The sequence below is a fragment of the Phyllostomus discolor genome, chromosome 9 (genome assembly GCF_004126475.2).
Source record: "Phyllostomus discolor isolate MPI-MPIP mPhyDis1 chromosome 9, mPhyDis1.pri.v3, whole genome shotgun sequence".
In the NCBI taxonomy this organism is placed as follows: domain Eukaryota; kingdom Metazoa; phylum Chordata; class Mammalia; order Chiroptera; family Phyllostomidae; genus Phyllostomus; species Phyllostomus discolor.
Genome location: NC_040911.2, coordinates 35,154,505 through 35,168,079, shown reverse-complemented (window position 1 = coordinate 35,168,079; position 13,575 = coordinate 35,154,505). Strand labels below are relative to the sequence as shown.

Genomic DNA, 13,575 nt, shown 5'->3' with positions numbered 1-13,575 from the left:
GCTATTGACATGAATGGGTACAGCTTTAACCTTCATGTCCTTGTGGGGCACAGGTAGTAGTACCGTTCTTCACCTCCGTTCTCTTTTGCCAGGCTACGGGGAGCCGTAATTACAGCTGACTTATTAGAGATCTAAACAGATTTATTGTCATCTAACACTTTCTGTAAATATCTTGTAGACTCATTAGGATTTAGAGCTTGTTATTACTTTGGATAAAAAAAACTGCTCCTGATATTTTGTGATTTTTTTTCTTTTTTACTTTTTATTTTGTTCGCACTTTCATAAATGAATCTGCCTTTTTCTTTAATGACTTAAACATAAATCTAAATTTTACTGGGGTCTTTTAAATTCTCCAGAGACTTAATGGTTGACTGTCAGCTATCTTCAGGGACTTCTATGAAATATGTTGAATTGTACATTATGGGTTTATCTTTTCTTCCCAAATTCCCCTTAAATGTTAGTAAAGGAGTGAAGAGAACATAAATACACAAGAGTAGAGAAGAGAGGAGAAAACAGCAGTAAGAGTATTCAGTAGTATTTCAGTTAAAATTGACTTAGGTTAGAGACTAGGGGCATTTTTTCTGGGAAAATAAATAAGTGGCCAAGAGAGGAGGTCTCAAATAAAGGGCAGAGATGATGTGGTAGATTTGTATTGTGTCCGGTTATCTAAGAAGGAGCCTCACTTCCCAGGATCCTTTTCTCTCATAGCCCCTGGTTAGCACAGGCCTTGAGGCATTTTGATTTTGAAAGGCAGAAGTAGGGCTGCAGCCTCGTTCTTCTTATTCTCCAGACGTCAGTATGGGGACACTGGGAGCTATTGCAGCTCACGAACAGTGTCGGCGTGAGAGCAGTGGGGCGCCTCAGCTCTGCCCAGATCTTCTCTTCGGTTTCTCCTAACCCTGGGCCAGACCTGGCACCAGATGCACAGTTAACAGCAGAACATAAACTGTTGGACCAGGTTCACAGTGACATAAGGCCTAATCTATGTAATAGTGCTATATTCTGTGTCATCCGTAGTGTTTGGTCCCATGCTGACCAATACCGATTGTGCTCTAGTAGCTACAGAGAATCAGCACCTTAATGATGGATTCAGGAATTAATCCTGGGTTTTCCACGATTGATTCTCTGATCTACTTAGATTTAAAGGCATTAATTACCTTGTTTCTAGTAGCAAAGGGGACACTGGTGATCCATGGAACGCACTGGTAAAACAGCCACTTTATCACCTGTAGACACTAGTAATCAAGTGCCTATATTAGATGAGGCTTTGGGAGACAGTGTTCACTACCACAGAACATTTTAGTGAAAATAAAAATAATGGTATAGGTTGGTTCCTTAATTGTATGCTGGGGAACACAGGGAAGGAAAGAGCTTTAGATTCTGAATTCTGTGATTGCTCTAAAAGAAACCCTGCATCTTGTAGCCAAAGCAGAGATTTGTGAAAGCCAAACTCAAAGTCCAATCCTGCAGTTGGCTGAATTACAATGCAAATTGAATTTCTAGTCTTGTAGAGTCTCTTGTGTTAAAGTAACAACATTGGGAAAGACTAGAAAACCAAAGATTAGGGTGGGAATGTGGGCAGATTCTAGTGAAGCTCAGTACCTCAAACTCTTCAATTCTGCCTAGCCACCTTGCCAGTCCCTCTACCTTTGTCTGAGGGAGCTTAGTCTCCTGAGGAATCGGTAATGACTTCCCTTTAGTTGCCCTGTAAGAGACTACTGATTTTCTGAGGACCTGTCCTTACTACATCTCATTCCTTCTATAGCTATAACTAAACTAGTCTCAAGTCCCAGAAACCCCCAGAGGGTGAGGTACTAAATGTTACTACCCATAAAGAGGTGTGACACATACGGAAAGAACTGCATGATTCTGCCTGCATTTACCTGGATTATGGTGTGGAAATGGATCTTACAGGTGTGGAATCAGAGTAGAAAGAATACAAAGTTTGATCGGGCTGACTATATTGATATGGGCTCATAAGCAGAGATTCCAGATTGAAGGTATTAGGCCAGAGGACTAGGAGTGGCTCTAACAGTTTGGTTGACTGAAAACTACATTAAAAGGTGACCTAAGTTAAGTAAAGTCGCGATACATGTTAAAAGTTTATTTGTATACTGCAGAGGGGGTTGTCTAAAGGCTTAGGGAGGTTAGAATGCTAGAGTGGGTTTTTTTCATTTAAAAACAAAAACAAAAAAACTTGATCACATGTGTCTCCTGAGTAGGTCTGGAGGACACTCCTTTTCTCAAAGCTCTGAGATATACATTCATGAGGGGAGCCTCAGCATGCTTAACAGCTCTGTTGGCTGTTCTCTTTAAGCCAGGAATGATGGGAGTTGTTGCCATCGAACTAGGGCCCTAAATTTAGCAGGAATGATAGAATCTCAGGTAGCAGAGACAGGTGGCACTTAATTGCTAAAGACAAATTAGGTGTAATCACTGTAATGGGCAGGAAGGCCAAAGCACTAATATCAGAATCTGAGTTGCAAGGATCTTTGACATAGCTCTTTGATCATAGTATCCCCAGAACTGAGTAGGTGGGCAACCTATTAACTCTTCACCGATTTGTAAAAACAGAAGAGCTCTAGACCTGGGGAACCAGCACTGTGACTTGGATGACCTTAGTAAAGTGTGAGAGCCCCTCAACCAGTCCCTGGACTTGAGCCAGTTCACAGACCCAGAGAGGTCCTCTTGAGGGAAGACCCTGCTGTAAAACCAGAAATTTATGCCGTGAATCTCCTTCTAGCCTATCCCCAGAAGACTTATAGCGATTTACTGGAGTGACTGGGCATTGGGGAAGGGAAAAGGATCAGACTTTTTGGGGATTGCTGAACACTGACTCCAAACCTAATGAATTCTAGGAGACCCAAAACACTGCCATTTTCCATCAGTCAATGTAGTTTTGGTGTAGGTCCATCTCGCAGTAGGCCCAGTCTGGTTATTTCCATGTTTCTGGAATTCATAATGGGAATAGTCACACTTAACAACTACCAGAGTTCCCACTCACATGAGTGAGAAGTGAGAGAAGGCTGAATGGAAGCCACTAGAATATCGCCTGCCTACCAAAATAGGAAATCGTTACCTGGAGAGACTGCAGAGCCACCACTAAGGATTTGAAAGATGCCTAAGTCGTGATTCCTACCACATCTCCATTCACCTCATCTATTTGGGATTAAAGAAGACAGGAGGATCTCGGAGGAGGAGGATTGATTATCATAAACTTAGTGTGGCATTAGCTTCAGTTGTAGTTATTGATTGTTCCAGCTGGGGTTTTGTTGCTGGAGTGAATCAGTGCAGATCTTGGCATTTGGTATGCAGATACTGATCTGACATGTTTTTTTTCCCCCTCCCCTCTATACTTTTTAGCAAAGACTGTCAGAATTCGTTTGCTTTTAACTGGCTGACCCAGCAATATACTGTCACTAACCTACCCCTAAATCAAGCCTTATTTATAAGCTAGTCTTCAAGGACCTGGACAGCCTCTTCCTTCCACAGGCCATTATGCTGATTCAAATGCTGATACCATGTTTATTGGAGCTAGAAGCCATGTCCTATTGAGCTAGAAGTAACGATTCCTGTAGGCATTTTGCCAGAGTGCATGTAGGCCAGAGGGTGAGAATCCCACAAATTCAGGGGCTCACCTTCATGGTGAACTTGCTAATAGTCTAGTGGTTTAGATGATGCTGAAATAACCTTTGCATGTAAAAGACAACTTGCTATATCTGTCTTTTGCCATCACAAAGAAAGGAACATATTTGGATTTTAAAGCAGCATTTGCCTCATTTCATCTGAAATGGGGACCATCTCCCTTTTCTCAAACTCCACTCTGCTCTGTTTCCCTAATCAGGAGCTCTAAAGCTTGCCCTTTTCTCCTTCACCTAGGTGTCTGGAGTCTGTTCTGTCTTCCTCTTTTCTTTTTCCAGTGGGTCCTTTACTGTCAGCTCTTCCCAGGTTCCTTTCCTTGTCACTCAAACCTTTTGATTCCTCAGACTGGTGCTTCATTTAAAGGTTCCTCCCCTGATTCTGTAATATGAACTTTTATATGTAAAATGTTTATTTTCATCAAAATAACAAGTGTATTGTAGGCAACTTAGAAGAGGACATTGAAGTTATCCACATTCATGTGTTTACAAAATTCATAGTAATATTTTTGTTAACCTATTTTTTTACTTAATCATATAATGTGTACATCTTATCCATGTCAGTAAATGTTGTACACATTTCATTGGCATATTACAATTTATCCATCTCCCTATCGGACATGCTTTAGCTGCCAGCGTCAAGTTGTGCGGTGGTAGCTTCACGGAGATGAGTAGGTGAGATAGTTGTTAGAGGGCTGAGTAATGCTTGGGAATAAGCCATCAAGAGACTTTACCTTTCTATTTTTCTTCCAGATTTATTTATCTTAAAGCTAAGAATGACAGAAGGGTCTTAAATGCTCCAAAGCCCATAATATGGCTCATTTCCACTGTTTGTGCATTCATACAAGTGATATTATTGGGCACTAGACACTTGGTCATACTACAGACATTGATTGGATATCGACTAAGTGCCAGACACTGTATACAATGTTCAGAGGTACAAAATCCTTCTCAGGAGGGAGAAAGTTAGAGGCAGTTGTTTTATACTGACTACCTGTGATGGTAGACTCAAATACAGAGTGGTACCAAAGTGCACAGGAGCTGCACATCTAGACTTGGGATTTGTGTTTGTAACATTGGGAAAACCTGCTACCTGTGTTGTGTTAAAGAACTTTGATGATGGGATACAAGGGTAGAACAGAGAGTTTGGAGAAGGAGTTCCAGGAGAGAATTACTGTTGGGAGCGAAAAAGAAACAAATATTTTGTGGCATGACCAACAATTTGAAACAGGAAGAAAGAAATGAGAGAGATGAGACTGTGGGGAGAAACTTGGATGTGCTCGGGGATACTTGGACTTGGTCCTCTAGGAGGTTTTCCGCCATTGGAGTATTTTAAGCAGGAAAACGTATTATCAGATTGTATATTACTTTTTTTTAAGATTTTATTTATTTTTAGAGAAGGGGGAGAGAGAGAGAGAGAGGGAGGGAGGGAGAGAGAGAGAGAAACAGAAACAGAGAAACATCAATGTGCAGTTGCTGGGGGCCATGGCCTGCAACCTAGACATGTGCCCTGACTGGGAATTGAACCTGCGATTCCTGGTTCGCAGCCCACGCTCAATCCACTGAGCTATGCCAGTCAGGGCAGATGGTATATTTCTTTAGAAATATTCTCATTGCCATGTGAGCAATATTAACACTGGTAATAAGGAGATTTCTTAGAAGGTTGTTGGAATGATCTAGGCAGAAGATAATGGAGGTGAAAATGTAGAAGTAGATGATTTGGAAATTGTTCTAAGGTGGAACTGATGAGTGCTGGATGGAATGTAGATGAAGAAAGGGTAAAGATGGCACCTAGTTTTCTGGTTCGGGCGTTGGAAGTTCACTCGAGGAATATGATTTGAAACATGTTGAATTTATGATACATTCAGTTAGAGACTTCACTAGGAGATTGAACACTGAGGTCTGGAATTTAAGAAAGCAGTCTTTTGGATAAAGGTGGGAGGGTGGTCATTAACATAGGAACCTATATTACCTTGACTGCTCTCTTAAATACTCAAGTAGTTAGGAACTCAAAGCCCACAATTACAAGTCACATAGTCTGTTTTGACATACTACTTTTATAGAAACTGTTGAAACAGATTTAGAAGTGACAAAATTCTAGGGCAGAAGTTAACATGCAGGGTTGTCAGTGTTCTGAAATAACTCAAAAGGAATAAAAGGAAAGTGATAAAAGGCAATTCCATTGCTTCAAAAGTTCTGCTTGTTGACCAGCAGAGGGCAGTCAGACTCGAAGTTCAGTCTTTCCTGCTCTGTGCTGCCCTTCAGTCTTACAAGCTCAGGTCTTTCAAATATAGATTTTCAGTGTTCTTACACAAAGCTAGGCAACCAGGGTACCTTTTATTTATCCTTGTTTCTAAGACTTAGAGTATGTTTGTTTTTTCTTCTAAAGCCATATCTTCATTTCACCCCATTCCTATGTCTAGTTTTTTTTCCTTAAAATTTAAGCTTGAATTATCCCATAAGAGCTGCCATGGTAACATGAGGTTAGAGTGAAACCAGGTAGATAGTCCGAGAAATGTAATGAACCTTTTCCACTCTTTATTAAAAGTGACAATTTTTGTTTGTGGTTAACTATTAAGATTCAGGGACACATTTCTCTTTCCTTGGTCTTTGATTCAAGGGATAGAGTAGAGGAGGTTGACATTAGCTTCTAGGGACAGTATTGATAAGTCTGGTTGATCCTGTAAAGCAGCAAGCTCCACCACTGTTTGATTGGTGGAGCTTATGAAAAACTTCCTGTCCCAGGATATATCCTTCATTTGCCTGCCACATGTCTGAAATGCCCATTAGTCTGCGTTTTAGCTTTAGGCATTCAAAGCTCCACTAAATTCAACAATTTCACTGGGACAGACAAGGCAAGTGTGGCAGGACAAATTAGTTCTTTAAGTTAGCTGGGACTTAGGAGAATAGAGCATGTGCAGGAAAGTTTAATTAGTTTTAACTAGGGGGTGGAAGGAAAGGCCTGGAACTAGGATTACACTGTGTTTCCTGTGTATAAGCCTTCCATGCCTCCCAATTGACTAATGAATTAACTTATTATGGTAAGGACCAACATTTATAGAGTATACTGCATACCAGGCATCATTCTCATTTAATTTTCAAGCCAACACTATGAGATCATCACCATCACTATCTGTATTTTGCAGATTAAGAAACTGAGACACAGAGAAGTTAAATAATTTATGTGAGGTTGCTTATTGGAGGAGACAGCTAATGTTTACCACTCTTCAGTCCTCCTGTATGTCTTATGCCGCCTAAAACACTTCCTTGCCCATAGTAGATGCCCAGGAACCCAGGTAACTTTTGAACTGAATTAAAACATGGACTAGCATGACACTAAGTTGTCTTGGCTGGTGGCTCTTAGAAACAGAGGCCCATGTGAAGTCACTGAGAACCTCAGTGGGACCCATGAAGCCCCTGGGCTCACACAGATGTGGTTTCTGCTTCTCAGTAATCTAAGAGGATGTGGAAAGGGAATAGAAAAGCTCCTAAAGATTTAACGTCACAGAACCTACTTTGTCAAGTTGAGGGAATAAAAATTTGGATAAATGGTTATTTTTAATTATTTAGTGTCATTCTTAAAATGGTGTTATTTCTTTGAAATTGGTGACTGACGGTCTTTACTTTTTTCTTATTAGAGTAGAAGAGTATCTCAAAAGTTTTGTTACAAAATAAGAAACTTTGTTTAGGATTATAATTGAACAAATTAATGAAGGCTAACTTAAAGGACCTGGCAGTGTTAGGATATGTTAACATTTAGGTTTGATTATACTTTGTTCTGCACTTGATAAGTGAATTATTTCTCTGCATCTTCATTGAACTTCATCTTCCATTTTACCATCTTTTCATCCAGGTGAAGAATCAGATTAAGGAATATAGGCATGTAGAAAGTCAATTAGGGGAAAAAAACCCTGTGTTTCAGAAATAGTACATTGTCACACAAGTCGTCTTCTTCTTCTTCTTCTTCTTCTTCTTCTTCTTCTTCTTCTTCTTATTATTATTATAAATTCTGTTCTCTTAACTACATTAGTGTTCTCTGGCATTGGTAGTGTAGTGTGACCAGAAGTCAGTCCTAAGTAGGTTTAGGGAAACAACTTGGTGGGGTGAAAGAAAGTTAAAACTGATGCAGGCTTGAGTTTTTATGGCTTCAAATTATCTGTTCATGCTCTACCTTCTCACCATGGTCAGTTGAGAGGTAACTGATTACCCCGCTAGGTCATTGCGAAAAGGACAAATCAGATTGTGGACTTTGCCCAGTCATAAGCACAGGAATAAATAGTATGCATTTGTATCCAGGTTCAAGAGAGATTGACTTTCTAAGTCACTCTTTGGGGGAAGAGAATGCTATCTCCTTCGTAAAGTTGTGAATTATGAAAGATATTTCTGTGGGGTTACTGCATGTCCCTTGGGGTTGGTTTCATTTATAACATTGCCTCAGGCCTTCTGCTGCATCCTGTTGGAATGACCTCCTTTTCACCCCTTTGCTGGCAGCTGTAATATGGCTTTGTCCTCTGGATCCTTCAGGCCTGTCACATGACAAGCATGCACTGTGACCCCTTTGTTCCTTACCCAGATCATTGGGTCTCTGTAAGTTTTTTCTGTTTAACCGTTTTGCCTTGTTTTCTTTTCTGTTTCTCTCTTTGCTCCCCTTTTTATTTCCTACCTAGCCAAAGTTTGTTTGCAGGTTTTTTTAGTGCTTTTTTTTTAATGAAATATGTAACATGGATGCAGAAAAGTACACAAACCATAGGCTTACTGAATTTTCACAGCACAAACACACCAATACATGCAGTACTCCGATCAAGACAGAGAACATCACCAGAAAGCCTTTTCTCTCCCCTCTGGTCACTAGTCCTCTCTCTCAAGAGGAATCGTTATCCTGACTTCTTCTGTAGCTATGCCTGTATTTGAACTAGACAGGAATGGAAACAAACTATGTGTATTTCTGCCTGTCTGCATCCTTTCGTTTAACATTTTCGTAATATTCATCCATGTTACTCAGTTTGTTATTGTTATGCAGTATTCCACTTGTATGAATATCCACAATTTATCTGTTCTACTCTTAACGGGCATTAGGATTGTTTCTGGTTTAGTACTATTATGAAATGTAGTGCTGAACATTCTCATTCATGTTTTTGGATGAATACATGACATATTTCTCAGTATTTACATAAAAGTAGGATTGCCAGACATAATGTATTCATCTAACTGTTCAGTTTCAAAATTTATATAAAGTACTACACAAGTGATTTTAGGCAAACTCTTGGTAGGAAACATTTGTAAAAATATATAGATTTGGCTTGAATATAATATATACAACTTTTGGCTTAGAAAAGTGCCCCTACTTAAATGTATTACAACTTCAAACAGACAACTCCTGTATACAACAAAATTGCCACTCACTGTCCATGACACACTTTATTAACTTTCTTCCTAATATGTACTTTGCAATCTAAAGCAGGTAGGCCTCTTCTGTAAAAATCTTATGAAAATATTTTGATGGTGATAATTTACAATAGTTAAGATTACATCTGAGTTATACAGCCTCTAAGTGGTAATGTTACTGGGGAAGTGTGATGCACTTGTGCTTGACTTGCCCTCTTAGCCGAAGGTGTGCAGATTGCATCCACTACCTGCAGAAGAGGTGAGAGACTGGCTGTGGACTGTGCAGGCGCTCTGTGGTAAGCAGCCCGGCCACTGTGCAGCCAAAAGTCATCTTCTTGTCCTTTTTTATAATATGGGCTTTCTGAAATTTGTTGCATGGCTACTTTTGAACAAGTTTAACCTAAGGAGTATAGAAATGTGATTGTGACATCATATCCCCCCAAACTGAATGGTATATTTTAAGGAGAGTTTACGTGACCCATTAGATAAAGCACCCCCCTTTATCATTCTGTGAACATGCATGAATTAAGTTGAAATTACGTTACCTTGTTTTTACCATGGTGTTTTGGAGATCATAAAAAAGACTTTCCTCCCCTCTAGCAAAAAAAAAATGTATAGGGAATAATTATAACTCGATGGTTATAAAAGGATAGTGACAGAACCAGAGATTTGCTTCCTTTGGTAAGTAAATATCTTTTCTTGTGTCTTTTGGGTGGAGAAAGGAGGGTTCCTAGCCCTATCAAGATGTTTTCAAAACAAAGTATGGTTAAAAAAAATAGAGAATCAAAGATTTTGTTTTTATGAAATTATCCCTTATCTAGGAATTCTGCATTTTTTATTTCTTCAATCTTATTTTTAAAATAGTGGTATGCAGACATACCGGTATTTGGACAACTGTCATAATACAGGTGTACTGTGTCATTCATTTTTTTATTAAATTTATTGGGGTGACATAGGTTAATATAATTATATAGGTTTCAAGTGTACAATCCTATAATACATTACTTGTATATAGCATTGTGTACCCACCACCCAAAGTCAAATCTTCCTCCGTCACTAGATGTTTGACCTCCTTTACTCTTTACTGCCCCCCCACTTCCCTCTGTTAACCACCATACTCTTGTCTGTGTCTGTGAGTTATTGTTTATTGTTTGTTTATCTGTTGCTTTCAGTTTTATGTCCCACATATCAGTGAAACCATATGGTTCTTGACTTCTCCTGTCTGACTTATTTTGCTTAGCATGATACTCTCAAGATTCATCCATGTTGTCACAAATGGCAATATTTCATCTTTTTATAGCTGAATAGTATTCCATAGGTATCATATCTTTATCCAATCATTTATTGAAGGACAGTTAGAACTCACATTGGTTCAGTTTTGAACTACTACATTCAATTCAGGAATTGTTGCTGTTAATGTACATTCATCTGTGTACTCTACTGAGTCCTAGAGATCATGGAAATGATAGTCCCGATCCTCAGAAAGCTTGTGTATAGGGGGTGTAGAAGGGGGTGGTAGCACATACTGTAATACTATGTAAGGTAATTGCCACAGTGAGAATTCCTTGCAGGAGGAGGGAATGTAAGCATACCTGTTTGAAATGGGTCTTAAAAGATGAGGAGATTTGCCTGGAGTGGCCTTTCGCCAATCTTTGCCTTTTGGCTGGAGTTAAGATGCTTTGTGAAGGAGCAATGGGAAGTAAAGCTGGAGAAAAGCCAGTGATGCATCTGTACCTGGTGCAACAGGTAATACAGCACGGTGACTGAGACCACTCCCTTTGCATCAGACTAGCATTTGAGCCCCAGCTCAATATTGGTACGTGATCTTGGACAGGTTGCTTACCTAAGTAAGCTTAGTTTCCTCACTTGATAAATGGGACATTACCCATGTAACTTGATGCAATTTTATATAAAGGAGAAGAGATTATGTGTGGAAGGTGCTTAACAAATGCTCAAGTAGCTACTCTGGACAATGGGGAGCCATTGGAAGTTGACTTGTTTTGACCATATTGGTTTTGGAGACTATAAAAAAGGACTTCCCTCCTTTCCATAAAAACAACCAAAAAATGTAGAGTGAATAATAATAATTTGATGGTTATAGAAAGCAACAAAACCAGAAGAGTTTTGAAACCTAGAGTAGTGGGATCTGAGCCATGTGTTTAACTTTTATTTTTATTTTTGACACACACACAAAAGAGTACACACACTTAAAGTGTATAATCTGATAGGTTTTTACATACACATACACCTAGGAAATCATCACCACAATCAAAATAGTTGACTGTACCCGGTACTCCTAAGAGTTTTGTCCAAGACCTTTAAAGGGAAAGTGTGACCTGCAGCACACAGCAAAGAATAGAATGAAGTTGAACCTGGAAGCAGAGAAATCAGTTAAGAGGCTATGGCTGTGGTCCCGGTGAGACCGCATGAACGACGTCAGAAACTGGCTGTGCTGGCAGTTGGGCATCCCCTGAAGGTCGGGCTCCTGGAGGACAGGGTTGAGCCTGCATCACTATCTCCAGCACTGACCCCGTGGTCAGAGGCTTTCACTCGATGAATTGACATGTTTCCCGTCATGAAAGATTGCTTATTTTAAATGTGTTTTCCCTTTCTTCTATTAGGGCTTAAAAGACAACTCTCTTGCTTCTGGAACATCCAGCCTGATAGCCACCAAACAGTTGCTTCGTCCAAGAATCACGAGAGTCTGCCTCAGGGACTTGATATTCTGTATGGAGCAAGAAAGGGAGATGAAGTATTCTCGAGCGCTGTACCTTGCCCTTCTGAAGTGACCACTCCATCCAGATCCTTGCTGTTGACTGCCAAAGAAGACACAAAAAGCATTGTCACACTCTCTTGAAATTTCAGTTTCTGGGAAAAAATCACCATTAGGGAAGACTACTGTTTACAGTTGCAGACTTTTATTAAATCTTACTTGTACATCCCATGGGGTTCTTAATGACCAGAATTCAGCTTTGTCTTCTGAAAATTGGTTATGTAATCAGATCACACAGAAGTGGGCATATGCCTAGCTGTGCATGTAATCACAGCAAGGTAAGGCCCTGTTTGTTACTGCCTGCTTCATTTGTCAGACTGTTATAGGTGATGTGTCTTTGCCTAATGTAGTCTGGATTGAGATGCAGGGGAAGGAAAGGAAGAGTCGCTGCGTACCAAAGAAATTGTATTTCAGCCTGTAATGAACCTGTCTCAAAGTGTTAGGTTTTCTGGGTTGGAATCAGATGTTGCTTAGCTAATTATGAGAGTTGCCTTCCGTAGTTGAAGGGGACAAGCCACAGAGCTGGAGCCTGTGGTGACTTTGATCAGGTGAGTTCCAGTGTTGTCAAAACCGAGACAAATGTGGATAGTTTGTGCCTGGGGCTGCTGTTCTCTGGTTCATGTCACCATATTCTGAAATGAGGGGATATCCCTGTTAGGGAAACCTTAAAATTGAAGCTGATGATATACCTCACTGAAAAATGGAAAAGGGGGAAAGTATCAGAAGGAGTGAGGAGGCATGACATTCAAACTGATGAGGGGAAACTGGGAATGGAATCATACAATAGGAAATGTGCCACGTGTGCCTAAGGAGGGCAGTGGTGGAACTGGAACGCCAGAGCAACTGCTCATGTTTTGTTGACAGAAAACAATCACAGCCCCTCCAAAAAGGAAAACGTAACTAAACATTTTCAAATTACAGTATTTCAAAATAAAGTTCTTTTTGTTTTGTGTATTGTTTTAAATCTCAAGGGCAGTTTTGTAAAATCTTTTAGTTACTATGTTTTAAGCATCCTGCATTAAAAATAAATCGCAATCGATGACTAAAAATTCAACGATAGGGATTCTATTTTAGATTCTATCCTGAAAAAGTGCATCTCTCAGACTCTTAGCTCTAAATATATTGTGAGAAGCATGTTATATATATTCATCTGAGGAGGAAGCTGATGTTTTACAAATCGAACCCTGTTTTTCTTTTTAATTCCACTTGTGTGACATAGAGCTGGTGGCAAATAATAGCTGTAGTTACCGTCACATAAAGAAAGAATAAGTTCTCTGAGAAAGGTTTAAAAAGTGGAAAAGCTGTGCTTCATAGAAAAAGAATTCTTGGGAAAAACACCTCAAGTATGTTACTCTTCACTTTGTTCTCCCCACTGGGATTGTTCCGGCCATATTCTGTACTCGAGTAAGTTTTAAATTGGCCACATTTTTGTTTCAGGAAGTTATTATGCAAAATGTTATAAATTATGTATATGTTAAGAGTACTTTACAAAGAGATCTTATACATAGTTGTTTTGTATATTTAAATGCTTAGCTTTATTTTTTGTAAAGTGCAGCATATTCTCATATTTGTGTATAATCTTATTGATCAGATGTCTAGTATTGTTTCAAATACTTCATTAAAATAATTATTTTATTATAAGAATAACTTTGTTCAGTCTCTGACTTTGAAACCTGGTATCTTCAGTAGTTAGCTCTGAAGCTGGGGCTGGGCAGTGCGGCATATCTGCTAAGGTAGTGGAGCTTTCTCGCCTGATTACTTTGGAGTGTCAGCTTTAGG

General features: G+C 39.5%; 1 protein-coding gene across 2 annotated transcripts in view; it reads left to right on the top strand.

Moving 5' to 3' along the window:
* Nucleotides 1-13,126, top strand: part of TAF4B (TATA-box binding protein associated factor 4b) — a 125,817-nt gene extending 112,691 nt beyond the window's left edge. For both annotated transcript variants that reach the window (XM_028524786.2, XM_036009189.1), the window contains one exon: nucleotides 11,645-13,126. In XM_028524786.2, coding sequence (XP_028380587.1) covers nucleotides 11,645-11,812 — 168 coding nt within the window. In that variant the 3' untranslated portion in view covers nucleotides 11,813-13,126. The remainder of the gene's footprint in view (nucleotides 1-11,644) is intronic.
* Nucleotides 13,127-13,575: the final 449 nt, after the last annotated feature.